The sequence below is a fragment of the Pinus tabuliformis genome, chromosome 2_2 (genome assembly GCF_031772625.1).
Source record: "Pinus tabuliformis cultivar Carrire ecotype Pingquan chromosome 2_2, CPIR1, whole genome shotgun sequence".
NCBI lineage: Eukaryota > Viridiplantae > Streptophyta > Pinopsida > Pinales > Pinaceae > Pinus > Pinus tabuliformis.
This window is the reverse complement of record NC_142300.1, coordinates 3,394,650-3,409,910: the sequence shown is the minus strand read 5'-3', so window position 1 is coordinate 3,409,910 and position 15,261 is coordinate 3,394,650. Positions and strand designations below refer to the sequence as shown.

The window sequence follows — 15,261 nt, the reverse complement described above, 5'->3', positions numbered from 1 at the left end:
TGTAAACTTGTTACTTCCTTTCATCTCTCTCATGGTTCTTCCTCAATACAGAATGCTACATGGCTTGAGGATTAAAGATGGCAAAGCAGCTTATGTTTCGCGTTTCGTCAAAACTTCACGTCTCAAGCAGGAAGAGTTCTTCGGTGCATCTAAATTCCTTAAGGTAATGCCATGGGCTATGAATCTCTATTGGCCGTAATTGCATATATATTCCCCTGGAAATATGGGAGACGAAACTAACTAGTGGATGCCAGGAGACAATTGTTTGTTTTGGATGAGTCTTCCTGTTTATTATCAATCAAGTAGGCCTTTCCCGGTTATTTATAGCCATTACTTTTCTCTGATTCTGAGATCAATTGTTTACTCTTGAGACCAAACTTATTCAAGCATTAATTGGATTGTCAGTAACGTCGTTAAGATTTTGTATTAGTAACGCATCACGTTTCCTTTATAATCCAATAGAGAATCCTAGTATTGAAGTTTTTTAAATTTAAACTTCTCAAAGTAAACCCAAAATTTAAATGGGTACCTTAATTGTCCAAAATTGGAAATTGCTGAATTTGGGCAATGGATGTGGTAGGCAGCTCGAGAACAAACCAACATATTGCATAAGATACGAGGCTAAACACATTATTCCTAATGCGAGTTCTATGCCATTCTTGTTGGTAATCAAATATGTCATAGGAAGTTGCTAGCCATTAGGTAATGCTAGCGAGGCTAAAATGCCAAAATGCAGGAAAAAGATAGTGACAACGAATAATTATAGATGAGCACATAGACTATGATAATCAAACATGCCGATTATTAGTACTTTTACATTTGAAGTTAAACATCGTGGATCTCACTAGTTGGTCTTCATTTTGCTCAGGGTTTCATAAGAATTTAAAGTTAGTTTTGATGCTTGACACACTTTTTCAAACAATGGTTCAGTTAGTGCTCAGCAGGTTTTGGTTTTCCAATAAATTGGCTCAGTTTGAAGTAGGTTTCTAGAGTGATAATATCCATGGGCCAACATGGTAGGTGCCACAAGTTATAGTTTCATTCTGTTCCCCTGGCAATCAGTTCAAAAGGAGCTATAATAGATATGCATCCTATAGCTCAGTAAAGACTCTCCTACGATTATACATCCATTGTTCAGTTGAATTGATGGTGATTCTATTTCCATTTCTAGGATACCTCAAAATTCGACTTTTTAACATCCTCTTAGACCTACAGCACTTCATGGATTAGAGAATTGGAGCGCTAAACATCCTAAGAAAAAAAGGGCATTGGTTAATAGAGGATAAAGTCTCGCACTCTTGCTATTGATGCGCGAGGAACACAATACCTAAAAGTATGGTGCAACCAGAGTTTGATAGACTTTGTTATGCATGGAAACTATTTTTGAGGTGATATCCACCTTAGACATGGTAAAAGTCATGCAACTTGGAGCTCAGCGAAGGCAAATTAAGGTCAACTTGTATCTTAAAAATTACAGTAAAAACCAAAAAATTCAAAAGATGAAAGGGATTTACCAATTCATGAGAATCCATCAAATTAGGTTGCATGACATAGACATAAGCTCATGTAAATACTAAATAGTCAAATGAAAATCCACATAGAAATTCAAATCGATGTAAACAATGAATGCCAAATACAATGGATAATGGACTATGATATAAATGATGAAACATTGTCAAATAAAGGTCTACAACAACTCCCAATTTCTTAAAAGAGATTCACAATACAATGTCGTTGCCTCTAATTGTGGTACTGAGTCTACGTCCTAGTATTTGTCTAGCAGTAGCTAGATCAGATCGTTGTCTCAAAAGCTAGTTGTATATGGATATATTTGCAACTTTTGGATTGAGAAGTGACTTTTATTCTAATCTTCATCTTACGCTCCTTGCATCACCTCTTGAGAATTTGAATTTTAGAGTATGCATATTGTGTGAAGAACCTAGTTATCATGGGTGTTGGAGAACTTCCCACTACCTATTTTGAAATAATAATCCTAGCCATGATTTGGAGTGTCTAGGCTGTATCTTTCCTTGACCTTGTAGTGCATATCATAGAGGTCATGATTTCGTAGTGTCCAACATCTACTTCAAAGACCAGGGCAGTAGAGAATAATGTAGATTCCCCCGTTTGAATAATTTAGAATAGTGAGTTGTAGCTTGTAAGGACTCCTTGATTTGGTAGTGGTCAACAAGGTATGTATTCATTGCAGTAAAAATGATTCTAACCAAGAAGAATTAGGCCTATTTAAAAGATTTTGACATGGAGGGTCAGTGGTTTTATGGTTGCATGTGACTCCTTATTATATTGTTGTTATTTTTTCTTTGCAATTACTCATTGTTCTTTTGACCAATTGGCTCTTGTTGCATTTGATAGATCAAGCTTACTTCTTATGGTGCATTTGAGAGTCGATAATGGTTCAATCAAAGCCCAAAACCAGTATTCCAAATGCTCATTCTGCTCTGGTAACTATTGAATCGTATTTGTCTTGTTATCTTTGCTGGGTTTGGAGAAGGTCTCTAACATTGTGCCATTATAAAAATACTAGGAGTTTCACCCAAAAGGACTTCCATGAGGTAACGAGCTTTAATCCAATGAAATCGCAATAGTGTCGAGATATTCATTGTGAGTTGCATTTTTCTTAAGGCCATCATAGAGCACTAGGTGAGGAATTTGTGCAAACCTCATGAGTGACATTGCAAGAAAACTCATAGCTTGATCAAGGGCTTATTTCCATTTTATTTTTTTGACTAAATCTTCATGCAAAGGAAATGTTTCTCACTATCCAAGGGTTTGTAGAAATACCCCTGTCATTTTTTCTCCCTAGTACAAGATCTCCATTGAGTAAAGTCCTTGCAACTCAACTAAGCCATGTGTGGGTTAAGTTTGTAGGCCTACCCAACCATAGGTCTCTTTTGACCACATTTACAAGATCCTCGGTGCTTATATGTGGCATGGGTTAGAGAGATTATTTAATCCTTGCCCTCAAAAAGGAATTTGTTTGAAGGTTGGACTCCCTAAGGATCTTAAGGAGTAGGCGATAATAAGGGTTGGCAAGAAGATGTATATACACCACATGGGATGCATTAACTTGTTGAATACTTGATTTAGACACTAGAGCTCTGATCATTTCAAGACCTCCCTAATGGCTAAACTGAAACACTTACGGTCCCAAGATCTTGAAGTTCCTCAACCTATTTAGGCCTCTTAGTCCAATGCAATAGTGGATGAAGGCTAGGTTCAAGTGGTTAGAAAAGTTTCCCAAACTAACAAGAATACAATTGCCAATAAGTTTCAAGCTCCTTCAACCCTAGTTGTGCATGCCAATAACATGCCAAGGTTGATAACCTTAAGGTACAAAGCCCACATTCTAATCCCAAGGTGATGTTCCTTGTTGTATGGATAGAAGGGATTGCTCTCTTACGCCTTTTTGGATTTTGGAACTATTAGGATGCCTCAAATCCCTGGGCTTCCTAAAGGAAGTTGAAGGCTTTTATACATGATTATTTTCCCAGCTCATCATGAGCCCATCAACGACAAACTTGTTTGAAGCCTTTACAAGGCTATTAGAACTTAGAAGGTTCAAAATATGCAAATGATGAATCTATCACTACCTAATATCTCAATAGAGGTGGCATCATGGAATATGAAGGGGCTCTTTAACACTTCTTTATATGATGTCAAGGGGGGCATATATGAGGTTAAACGTATAATGAGGTAAAGTCAAATGTAGTAAGGTTTGGCCTAATAGAGGGCCCATATGTGCAAGGAGTGATATATATCTATATATATATATATATATATATATATATATATATATATATATATAGAAAGTATGGAGGCATGGACATATGACTTGTATATATGGATATTTGGATATATGTCATATGCTCCTCCAGTGGACTTGGGCCCTAGTTAAGTTGCCCAAACCATGATGAAAACCACTTGTCAATCATACACAATGTCTAATGCTGCATCTTCACCATTAGGTACAGTTAATTCTTAGTGCATCTAAGTGAACCAAGCTTGTTAATCAAGGCAAATTGAGACTTCATATGGGGCTTGTCTTCTAAATTTGGGGTTTTGATCACGCAATAGTGTTACCTCCCTAGGTAGGAGTGGCTAATAGATGCTCCTATTAGGTGTTTCCAACCTGTAAGGGGAAAGACATGTCCTTGGTACATCCTTCAATCGATAGTTGGCATGTGAACAATGGTGGATCAGAATGGGGATGAAGGGGTCTCAGGGCCAAATACCATGGGTACTGTTACCCACCATTTTGTGGGTGATATCCCTAGGAGAAATATTTTCTCCATAATGGTCCTCGGCCGGCAGCCAGCAGCCCCTCACAGCCACCAACTAGCTCGATGTGCCATTTTTTCGCCACTTGAGCCAGCCATGTGGTCCCTCACCCATCTGTCATGATCGTATGTTTGAAGGTGGGCCTCCCAAACCTAAAGGTATGCCTTGTTATTTGGCATTTGAGTATTCTAGTTTATTTATCATGGAAACTTTGGGCATGGATTAATGGGGGGATTCGACAGAAAGAGTGGTCTAGGTCTGTGCTCTTGTCCCCTAGGTCTCTTTTGGGATGTTAACCTTACACCCTAGTCTTGTGGGATCTATTTTACTGACCTATTGGTTTTAGGGATGGTACTACATTGGAAACCCTAATTTTGGTTGTGTGGTCCTGCTCCCTGATTCACATATATTACTCCCCTTCCACTCATTACACCCCCAATCATCTCTCCTCCCACTTGGGTCTACATTCCTCCACTGGGTCCACATAGGGTCAACCATCCCCTCCCTTTGTCCCACATCTTGGGTCGGACCTGCATTGATGCTCGGAGGTTGATTCAGCTAAAAGAAAAAGAAAAAGCATAATTGGCCACATTCAACAGGAAATTGTACGACAAAATGCAAAAGATCGATGGGACAAAAGCATTTAGCACGTGGGCAAAATCCATGACATGAGCTCTACCCCATTCCATGGCCATCACCCTGGTTCCTACATGGACCTTGATGAGCCTACTTGATCATTCAGGAACCCATGATTATCCCAACCCGCGGTGGGCGATGAGCTGCCCCACCTTATAAGGGGCTATCTGTTGCTATACTTTATGCATCATGCTTTCATTACCTAGAGTCCCGAGCAGTTAACTAAATAAAATCATAAAAAGATGAAAGGCATATGAAGAAGGGTGGAAAAATCAAGGCCGGGGTAACTCATGCACCACGATTGCACCCTCCTACACATTATTTACCCAAGTGTGGGCTTCCCTTTTATTAGCTACCCTTGTACCATGGCATGTGATCCAAGTTGATCCCTTTCATTCCCTACTCCATTCCATCATTATGCCACATGCCACCACCATTTGAAGGATGTACCACGGACATACCACCCCCTTTAGAGGTAGAAACCAATGATTTAAAAACCGGAACCAGTGACCGGACCGGTCCACCTAATGAACCGGGATTGGTTAGGTCTAAACGAACCGGTTTTAGAAAAATACATTAAATAATTAATTTTTAATGAAACAAAACTATTTTTAAGATTTAAAACCATGTTTTCAAGCCAATAGAGACAAAATATGCAAAGTTTGCCCATTTATATACCATGTATAGGTGAATATATCAAAATGACACCGAGTGCAATACATATCATCGACAAAATACATAAGCAATGAGGCTCTAAATGGCCTCTAGAGTGCAAAAAAAACCTACAAACTATGGCGCCAGTGGCCTACTACAAGACTCAAGTCTACATATATGATAATAGTGATCAACATTATCCCTTGAAACTTCTCAGGAGTCATCATGATCAAACCCAGTTGGTTGAGTCTCGACTCCCAAACTTTGCAGTCACAAACTTCTCTATTGGTTCAGTACCTTGAGTCTCAAACTTCTGAAGATATTCTGCCCTAATATGCCCTATTACTTCATTTGGTGTTCCACATGGCTTTACATGGCCACCTATCCCAGCCAAGTGTTGCTTGAACTTATTAATCCCCCCTCCTTCAATGGATTTTTGGCAATATTTGCAGATAATTTTGCCATCAATCACATCACAATGAGCCCATGCAGTATCTTTGGCTTTTGGAGGCATGATGACTATTACTTAGCTTAAACTCTCTGTTGTTCCACTACTCTAGCAAAAAATCAACACTCTCCAAGCTCCCAATCAAATTCACAAATACTCCAAATGAGATGTGTGAGACAAATGAAAGGTAGAAAGACCTTTTAAAAGCTCGCAGAGGGTGTTTTTGGAGGGAAAGGACCCTTACTTTCCCTCCAAAACACCCTAACCACCTTGGATAAATCGCTGTGTGGGTTCTCCGTGGTCGTGGCAGTTAACCAGCTGGTTTGATCACAAACCGGCCAGTTCCATCCTAAACTGGACGGTTAGGGTTCAAAATTGGAGAAATGGGATGGCTGACTGGGTTTTTCAGCCGGTTTGGACAGGTGGCCTTGTTGACCGATCGGTTTGACCAGTTATCGGTTCTGATTGGCCGATTTTAAAAACACTGGTAGAAACCATCTAATATGATGCCTGGTTAACCCTATTTGGAGTCGGGGGACATTAGTACATGCCAAAGCCCACTATGGAAGGGCATGCCATTATGGAGTGCTCACTTGTTATCCATGGTTTATAAACTCTTTTACTTGATTTCTTTAATGACTTGGAGTGCTGGAAGGCATGGGGATGCATTGGATCTTATGCAGGATTGCAGGTGGTTTCCATTTGGGTTTGGTCTCCTTATGCGGGGTCCTGGCCCCAAAGGGCTACATTGGCGCATGTAGAGTGTGTGTAGAGAGCCATGGCCCTCCACAACAGTAGACAACACTCCATGGATCCCCACAACCATTCAGAGATTGCTCATGGTTTACTTATTGGACAAGGAAGATGCACCTGATCCATCATGCCCAACTAGCCCCAGAGTTGCATCATACACTCGGAAAATGATCAAGGACTTGCACGATGATGTGGCATCACCTACACCATCATCTTAGCCCTTGCAGACGATCTACAAGCATCTTCAATTTGTTTGGAGACCCATGAGGACACTTTTGTGCCCCCACATGTCGTTTGGAGCACCACAGGTTATTAGAAGGGGCCAACCCTTTGTCCACTGCTTTTGGGATTTCAACTACACATTATGGCACATATGGACTCCATTAGGCCTCCTCCAAGGCCCAACGACTTGCACTATTCATTATTTGACCTCTTGAGAGGCTTATTCTTTTGTTTATGAGCTAGTTTGGTGGGCTTGTAAAAAAAAATTAGTTACTTTGCACAATATTTTATTGTAGGGGCTAATATAGGCCTAATGAGCTAAATAAAACTCATTAGAAGTGTATAAATACAAGTGGCGTGAATTCCTTTTAGCATCATCACTTGGATTGGATCATATCTTCTTGTGAGATTTTCTCTATCTTTTGAGGATGAAACTTTTTGGATGAATGGATGAATTTCGATGTTTGGTTATTCTTCTTTGTCTTGGAGCTTCTATGATTGGCATATCTTGGTGATTAGATATATTCTTTTGACATGTAAGTACTATGTTAATGTTATTTTGATCCTTTATTTTTCTGCATTCATGATATTGGGATTTTCGTTATTCTAGGGTTAATTTGTTGCTTTTCTTGGAATGAAATTGTGGAAATTTAATCTCTAAATAGTGTTGTATCATGATTGGGCCATGTTTGAATGAATGAATGTTCCTAGAGACATCCTTGTCTTGACAAGTCACCAAATATTGTTGAACAAAGTATAAATAACCTTGAAGCTACCTCCATTAAGTCGTAATGCATACGAAGTTGTCTTTTAGGCCTCCTTGACAACTGGAAATCAATCCAAACTCTAAATGTTCCATGACTCCATCTCTCCCAAAGGAAAAAGCACTAGTCCTCCTTTGGTGATCACTTTAAAACTTATTTCTTTCACCTTCTCCTCTTTTTCTAGGCCTAGCCTAGCCTACATAGGTCAACTAGGGCATAAATTATCTCATAATCTAGCCATCCAAATACTTCGATTTTTGGTCGAAAACTACGCTAGTGTGTCCTCAAGAAGCTGTCCACATTTCATGAGATTCTAATGGTGGGATCTTGAGATATTGTAATGCTTAGCTCGAAGACCAATTCTTGCCCTTGGTTTCCCTTAGGCTAGAAACCTCACTGGGATTCTTGCATTGCCTTTCATTGAAAATTCATTCCTTGATCCCTTTCCCCTCCCTAATTAGGTCAAGCCTATCATTGGTTGCCAAATTCCTTTCCCTTGACCTAACCTGGGTCCACTTGGTCCCGTGTGGTCCTATACTTTTGAAAAGTCAATTCGTCAAAAGCCACTTGGGAAACCAAGTTCAACAAGGATTTTAGGGTTTTGGAAGCTCCTCTACAATTGACACTCCTTGAACCTAGCCCTTAAATTCTCATCCCCTTATCCTAGAAAGCTTTGTACCTTGCTTAAGAAGCAAGCAAGTCCCATTCTTGAGCCTCCCCTAGGAAAGGGTCCCTGAGATCACTTCACACCCATCTTAGTTGATCTATCCTTTATAAGTGATTCTCTATATATCGGGTCTCCTCCCATTGGTGAAAGTTTGTAAAGAGTAGGAAGCTTTAGCTGTGGTGACAGTGGGCTTTAGCTTCATTATTTCTCTTGACCTAGCAAGTGCTCCTCTAGTGCCCCCCCTACTAGTTTGGGCAGTAACATTTTGGCGCCGTTGCTGGGGACACGAAACGTGTGTTTTGTTCCCCATATGACACATTGACATATCATTATTGGCGACTCCATTGGACGAACGAAGCCCTAGTTCTGGATTGAACTTTAAGGTCGATGCTTGTAGGGTGAAGCAAACATTTTTACAGGCATCTTTAAAATCACCTTGGTGACTCCTACAAAATTTACATGTATACCCCAAAGTAGGGTGTCTTCCTTTTATGATTTTCCCGCTTTGGACATTGCTAGCATCCCTGGGCACCCCAATCATGTCACAGGAAGGATTGTACATGGGGTACCCGTGTTTGATGGTGACCCAAGCTCTGCAATTGATCATGTGGAAAGATTTAATGCACATACTTCAAGGAGAAAGTGGCCCACTAGGATGTCCTTATGTTGTCATTCTTTAGTTCTCTTTATGGTCATAACTCATGGTTGCAAAATCACAAACTTAGGAGCATCTCATCTATTGAGGAGTTCATTAATGGCTCTCTTAGGCATTTTCAAGTATGCCCCGCATTAAGCATTCCAGAGGAAGACTTCATCGAGCATCATCAAGACCTTGAGAATCTAAGTGATGAATGGGAAGATGAGTCCTCCTTAGGTCCACATGATGAAAAGAATGATTTTGAGAACACGTGTTGGGAAGGATGAGTCCATGGAAAGTGAAGTTGAGACTAACCTTACCTTTCTCAAGGATATTACTCTCGATGAATCTCCTTTTGGGAACCTTGAAGAAGGTGACCCCATTAGCTCCTTGGAAGATGACATTAAAGATTACTTCCACATTGAAAAGGAGAAATGGGAAATTGTTGGTCCTCAATTTGATTGTGCTCCGATTTATGACACTGAAAAGGAAGATAAGGTTGAGAGTGCTCTCCCCTCTATCTCAGGAATTATTTATGATGACATATCCATCGATACCCTTGAGAAGAAGGGTCATTATTTTCCCTTACATGGAAACAATGATTTTGAGGAGGAAAAACCCGTTGAATATAATACTTCACCCTCCCCTTTGCCTTGTCCTTTTGTTCATCACTTCAAGTCTTCCACAAGTGATTCCCTTGCCCCTTTTCAAATGATCTTGAGTGACCATGAGCCCTTTCACCCTTCTGAGTATGGTGTCAACGAAGAACCCCTCATTGACTATACTTTATCTCCTTTGACACGCCCTCAAGATCATGATCAATTTATAATCCCCCCTTTTCGGTACGATCATTATGGGCAACCTACTTGTGTTTTTCCATCTCATTAGTCTCCCTTGCCTACTAATCATAATCCCATAGAGGCCATAAAATATGACATAAATGATAAGGACCATAATGGAAATAATATGCCCGAGGTAGGTTGCCATTTATCAAAAGTTTATGAGCCTAATTATTGACATCTCTATATATTGGCTAGAAGAGAGGATCTCATGGACTAGATTACATGCTTTTATTTCCTCTTCTCACGGGATCATCCGTGTGTGGGCATTCTATTTCCCATCCATGTGATTCTGTCCACATTCGCTTTGGCATTTGCTACATGAGCAATTATATAGGCCGACATATTTATATTTATTTGATGATATGTTGGTTGCACTAGCTTTATGATTACACTTAGTATTAGTTTTGTACCATATGCATGTTAGGGTAGGGTGCATTGCATGCTTATTTTTGCATTAGAACTAAGACATACGATATTTTTCATGGTAGATCAACTGAATTTAGATTGAAATTTGCATATTTTTATTTTTCTGTTGATTTTACGGCCTAACACTAAGCATGAGTGATCATAAGAAACCATAGAAACATGTTGCCCCGTGGGCTTAGTCTTTGATATGTGTAGGTAACAGGTCTACGATAACCAAATGTTCTCATGACCTCGCGTTCGAGTAGCTTTGCCCACTTTTCTAAGAGATCATGTCGTAGTTGGAGCCAGATGTTACCCACCATTTTGTGGGTGATATCCCTAGGAGAAATGTTTTCTCCATGATGGTCCTCAACCGGAAGCCAGCAACCCCTCGCAGCGACCAACTAGCTCGATGTGCCATTTCTCCGCCACCTGAGCTAGCCATGTGGTCCCTCACCTATTTGTCATGATCGTATGTTTGAAGGTGGGCCTCCAAAACCTAAAGGTATGCCTTGTTATTTGTTAATTGAGTATTCTAGTTTATTTATCATGGAAACTTTGGGCACGGATTAATGGGGGGATTCAGCGGAAAGAGTGGTCTAGGTCTATGCTCTTGTCCCCTAGGTCTGTTTTGGGATGTTAACCTTACACCCTAGTCTCGTGGGATCTCTTTTACTGACCTATTTGTTTTAGGGATGGTACTACATGGGAAACCCTAATTTTGGTTACGTGGTCTCGCTCCCCAATTCGCATATATTACTCCCCTTCCGCTCATTATACCCCCAATCATCTCTCCTCCTACCTGGGTTTACATTCCTCCACTGGGTCCACATAGGGTCAACCACCCCCTCCCTTTGCACCACATCTTGGGCGAGCCTAGAATGATGCCCAGAGGTTGATGCAACTAAAAGAAAAAGAAAAACCATAATTGGCCACATTCAACAGGAAATTGTACCACAAAATGCAAAATATAGCCGGGATAAAAGCATTTAGCACGTGGGCAAAATCCATGACATGAGCTCTACCCCATTCCATGGCCATCACCCTGGTTCCTACATGGCCCTTGATGAACCTCCTTTCTCATTCAGGAACCCATGATTGTCTCAACCCTCGGTGGGCGATGAAATGCCCCACCTTATAAAGGGCTATATGCTGCTATACTTTACGCATCATGCTCTTATTACCTAGGACCTCGAGCAGTTAACCAAAGAAAATCATAAAAAGGCAAAAGGCATACGAAGAAGGGTGGAAAAATCAAGGCCGGGGTAGTTCATGCACCACAATTGCACTCTCCTACACATTATTTACCCGTGTGGGCTTCCCTTTTATTAGCTACCCTTGTACCATGGCATATGATCCAAGATGCCCCCTTTCATTCCCTACTCCATTCCATCATTATGCCACATGCCACTACTATTTGAAGGATGTACCACGGACATACCACCCCCTTTAGAGGTAGAAACCACCTAATAGGATGCTTGGTTAACCCTATCCATGGTTTATAAACTCTTTTACTTGATTTCTTTAATGACTTGGTGTGCTAGAAGGCATGGGGACGCATTGGATCTTATGCAAGATTGCAGGTGGTTTCCATTTGTGTTTGGCCTCCCTATATAGGGTCCTAACCCCAAAGGGCTACCTTGGCTTATGTAGGGTGTGTGTAGAGAGCCATGGGCCTCCACAGCAGCAGACAACACTCCATGGATTCCCACAACCATTCAGAGATTGCTCGTGGTTCACTTATTAGATGAGGAAGATGCACCTGATCCATCATGCCCAATTGGCCCCAGAGTTGCACCATACACTTGGTAGGTGATCCGGGGCTTGCACGATGAAGTGGCATCACCTACACCATCATCCTAGCCCTTGCAGGCGATCTACAGGCATCTTTGATTTGTTTGGAGACCCATGAGGATGCTTGTGTGCCCCCACATGTCATTTGGAGCACCACAGGTTATTACAAGGGGCCAACCCCTTGTCCATTGCTTTTGGGAGTTCAACTACACATTATGGCACATATGGACTCCATTAGGCCTCCTCCAAGGCCCAATGACATGCACTATTCATTATTCGATCTCTTGAGAGGCTTATTCTTTTGTTTATGAGCTAGTTTTGTGGGCTTGTCACCAAAAGTTCGTTATTTTGCACATTATTTTATTGTAGGGGCTAATGTAGGCCTAATTAGCTAAATCAAACTCATTAGAAGTGTATAAATGCAAGTGGTGTGAATTAATTTTAGCATGATATCACTTGGATTCGTTCATATCTTCTTGTGAGATTTTCACTATCTTTTGAGGATGAGATTTTGTGGATGAATGGATGAATTTCGATGTTTTGTTATTCTTCTTTGTCTTGGAGCTTCTATGATTGGCATATCTTGGTGATTGGATATATTCTTCTTACATGCAAGTGCTATGTTAATGTTATTTTTATTCTTTATTTTGTTGCATTCATGATATTGGGATTTTCGCTATTCTAGGGTTAATTCGCTGCTTTTCTCGGAACAAAATTGTGGAAATTAAATCTCTAAATAGTGTTGTATCATGATTGGGCCATGTTTGAATGAATGAATGTTCCTCGAGACATCCTTGTCTTGACAATTCACCAATTATTGTTGAACGAAGTATAAATGACCTTGAAGCTACTTCCATTAAGCCGTAATGCCCACGAAGTTGTCTTTTAGGCCTCCTTGACAAGTGGAAATCAATCCAAATTCTAAATCTTCCATGACTCCATCTCTCCCAAAGGAAAAATCACTAGTCCTCCTCTAGTGATCACTTTAAATCTTATTTCTTTCACCTTTCCCTCTTTTTCTAGGCCTAGCCTACATAGGTCACCTAGGGCATCAATTATCTCACAATCTAGCCATCCAAATACTTCAATTTTTGGTTGACAACAAGGCTGGTGTGTCCTCAAGAAGCCATCCAAATTTCATGAGATTCCAATGGTGGGATCTTGAGATATCGCAAGCCCTAGCTCGAAGACCAATTCTTCCCTTGGTTTCCCTTAGGCTAGAAACCTCACTAGGATCCTTGCATTGCCTGTCATTGGAAATTCATTCCTTGATCCCTTTTTCCTCCCTAATTAGGTCAAGCCTATCATTGGTTGGTCAATTCCTTTCCCTTGATCTAGCCTAGGTCCACTTGGTCCCGTGTGGTCCCATACTTTTAAAAAGTTAATTCTTCAAAAACCACTTGGGAAATCAAGTTCAACAAGGATTTTAGGGTTTTGGAAGCTCCTCTACAATTGACACTCCTTGAACCTAGCCCTTAAATCCTCATCCCCTTATCCTAGAAAGCTTTGTACCTTGCTTAAGAAGTAAGCAAGTCCCATTCTTGAGCCTCTCCTAGGAAAGGGTCCCTGAGATCACTTCACACCCATCTTAGTTGATCTATCCTTTATAAGTGATTCTCTATATATCGGGTCTCCTCGCATCGGTGAAAGTCCGTAAAGAGTAGGAAGCTTTAGCTATAGTGACAATGGTCTTTAGCTTCATTGTTGCTCTTGACCTAGCTAGTGCCCCGCCCCCTACCAGTTTGAGCGTAGAGACTCAAATGACTCTTTAATTTATAGATAAATCCTCTACGTGGAAAAATAATAGCTAGTTTGCTTGATCGTCGTCGAAAAATACTTGATCATCTTTTAATCTTAGCCGTTATTTTCGAATTTATCATTTAATTCCACTGTTGTTAACTCAAAATTAATTATTTTGAGCTAATTTCTTCAAAAAATTTACTTTGACTTAACCACCAAGGTCCAAGGGTCCAATTTTTCTTGAAATATCCAATATTCCCTTGGTGGAGGACCTCCAAAATTTAATTTTTTTAAGACCCACAAATTTTTCCACTTGGAGAATTTAATTTCTCTATGAATTTAATTTTGACTCTAATTAATTAAATTTTTGGCTTAGGATTTTAATTTATTTTTGCCAGAAAATTTAATTAATTGACACTTGAGGGGATTAATTATTTTTTCCACCTTCTAATATTTTAAAATATTTTTTACATAAGATTTTTTACGTTTCAACCCTCAAAGGGGGAATACCCATTCAGCGTAGACCCTTAAATTACATACTCAATCTGCGACACAATATAATCTAGTAGACCAAGTGATTTGTAATAAAATAATTTAGCCAATTAGCTTAAATTATTCCCAAATCACTTTTACATTAGACTCGACTAGAACACTAGGACTCACTTAAGACTTTGACAAAGAATTATACCCTACCTTTGAGGTGAGGTTGGAGGGAAAAACTTTGCTGATCATCCATGTTTAGAAACACAAATGAATCAATGAGATGAAAAACCTCCTAGGATGAAACTTTTGCCAAAATAACAGGCTTACCTAGGTTGTTATATACATTCATGGTATTACTAGCATCATTTACATTGCATAACTTGCATAATGGGTTTACAATGACACATAAACTGCTGATAGATGATCCGATCATGTTGAGAAAATTGGTACTTCCACTTCCTTTGAACTTTGACAAAAACTGTGAAACAAGAGTTATTGGAGATTCTTTTGATGCATTTTGATGTGTGGAAGATAATTCACATTTCTTCTTTGGAGCTTCTTCTTGAATGATGGATGAATATATTGCATGTCTCTTTGTAAGTGCTTAATGTTGATGAAATTTTCCTTTGAAAGTTGTTTAATGTATAGAATTGCTGCTCTAGAATATGCAAATTTGTACCCTAATTGTTGAAGATTAAATTTGGAAAGCTTTTCTAGTAGAGTATTGCATATGTTATCCAATGCAAGACATGTAATGAATGTTCTAAGTCAATGAATGTCTTTGAATTCTTCATGAAGCTCCATTATATCTTAAAGAGGGTAAATGTTTGAAATTGATACCTAGGGTATCGATTTCGAGCCTCCTTAGAAGACGTTTTATCTTATCTCAAGCATCTCAAGAATCCATTGCCCAAAGG

At 39.8% G+C, this 15,261-nt stretch overlaps 1 protein-coding gene across 1 annotated transcript in view; it reads left to right on the top strand.

Annotated features, from left to right (window-relative positions):
- The window catches only part of LOC149191256 (carotenoid 9,10(9',10')-cleavage dioxygenase 1-like), a 58,796-nt gene that overhangs the window by 3,288 nt on the left and 40,247 nt on the right, over window positions 1-15,261 (top strand). Inside the window, exon 4 of the mRNA XM_089406210.1 lies at window positions 52-163. Coding sequence (XP_089262336.1) covers window positions 52-163 — 112 coding nt within the window. The remainder of the gene's footprint in view (window positions 1-51; window positions 164-15,261) is intronic.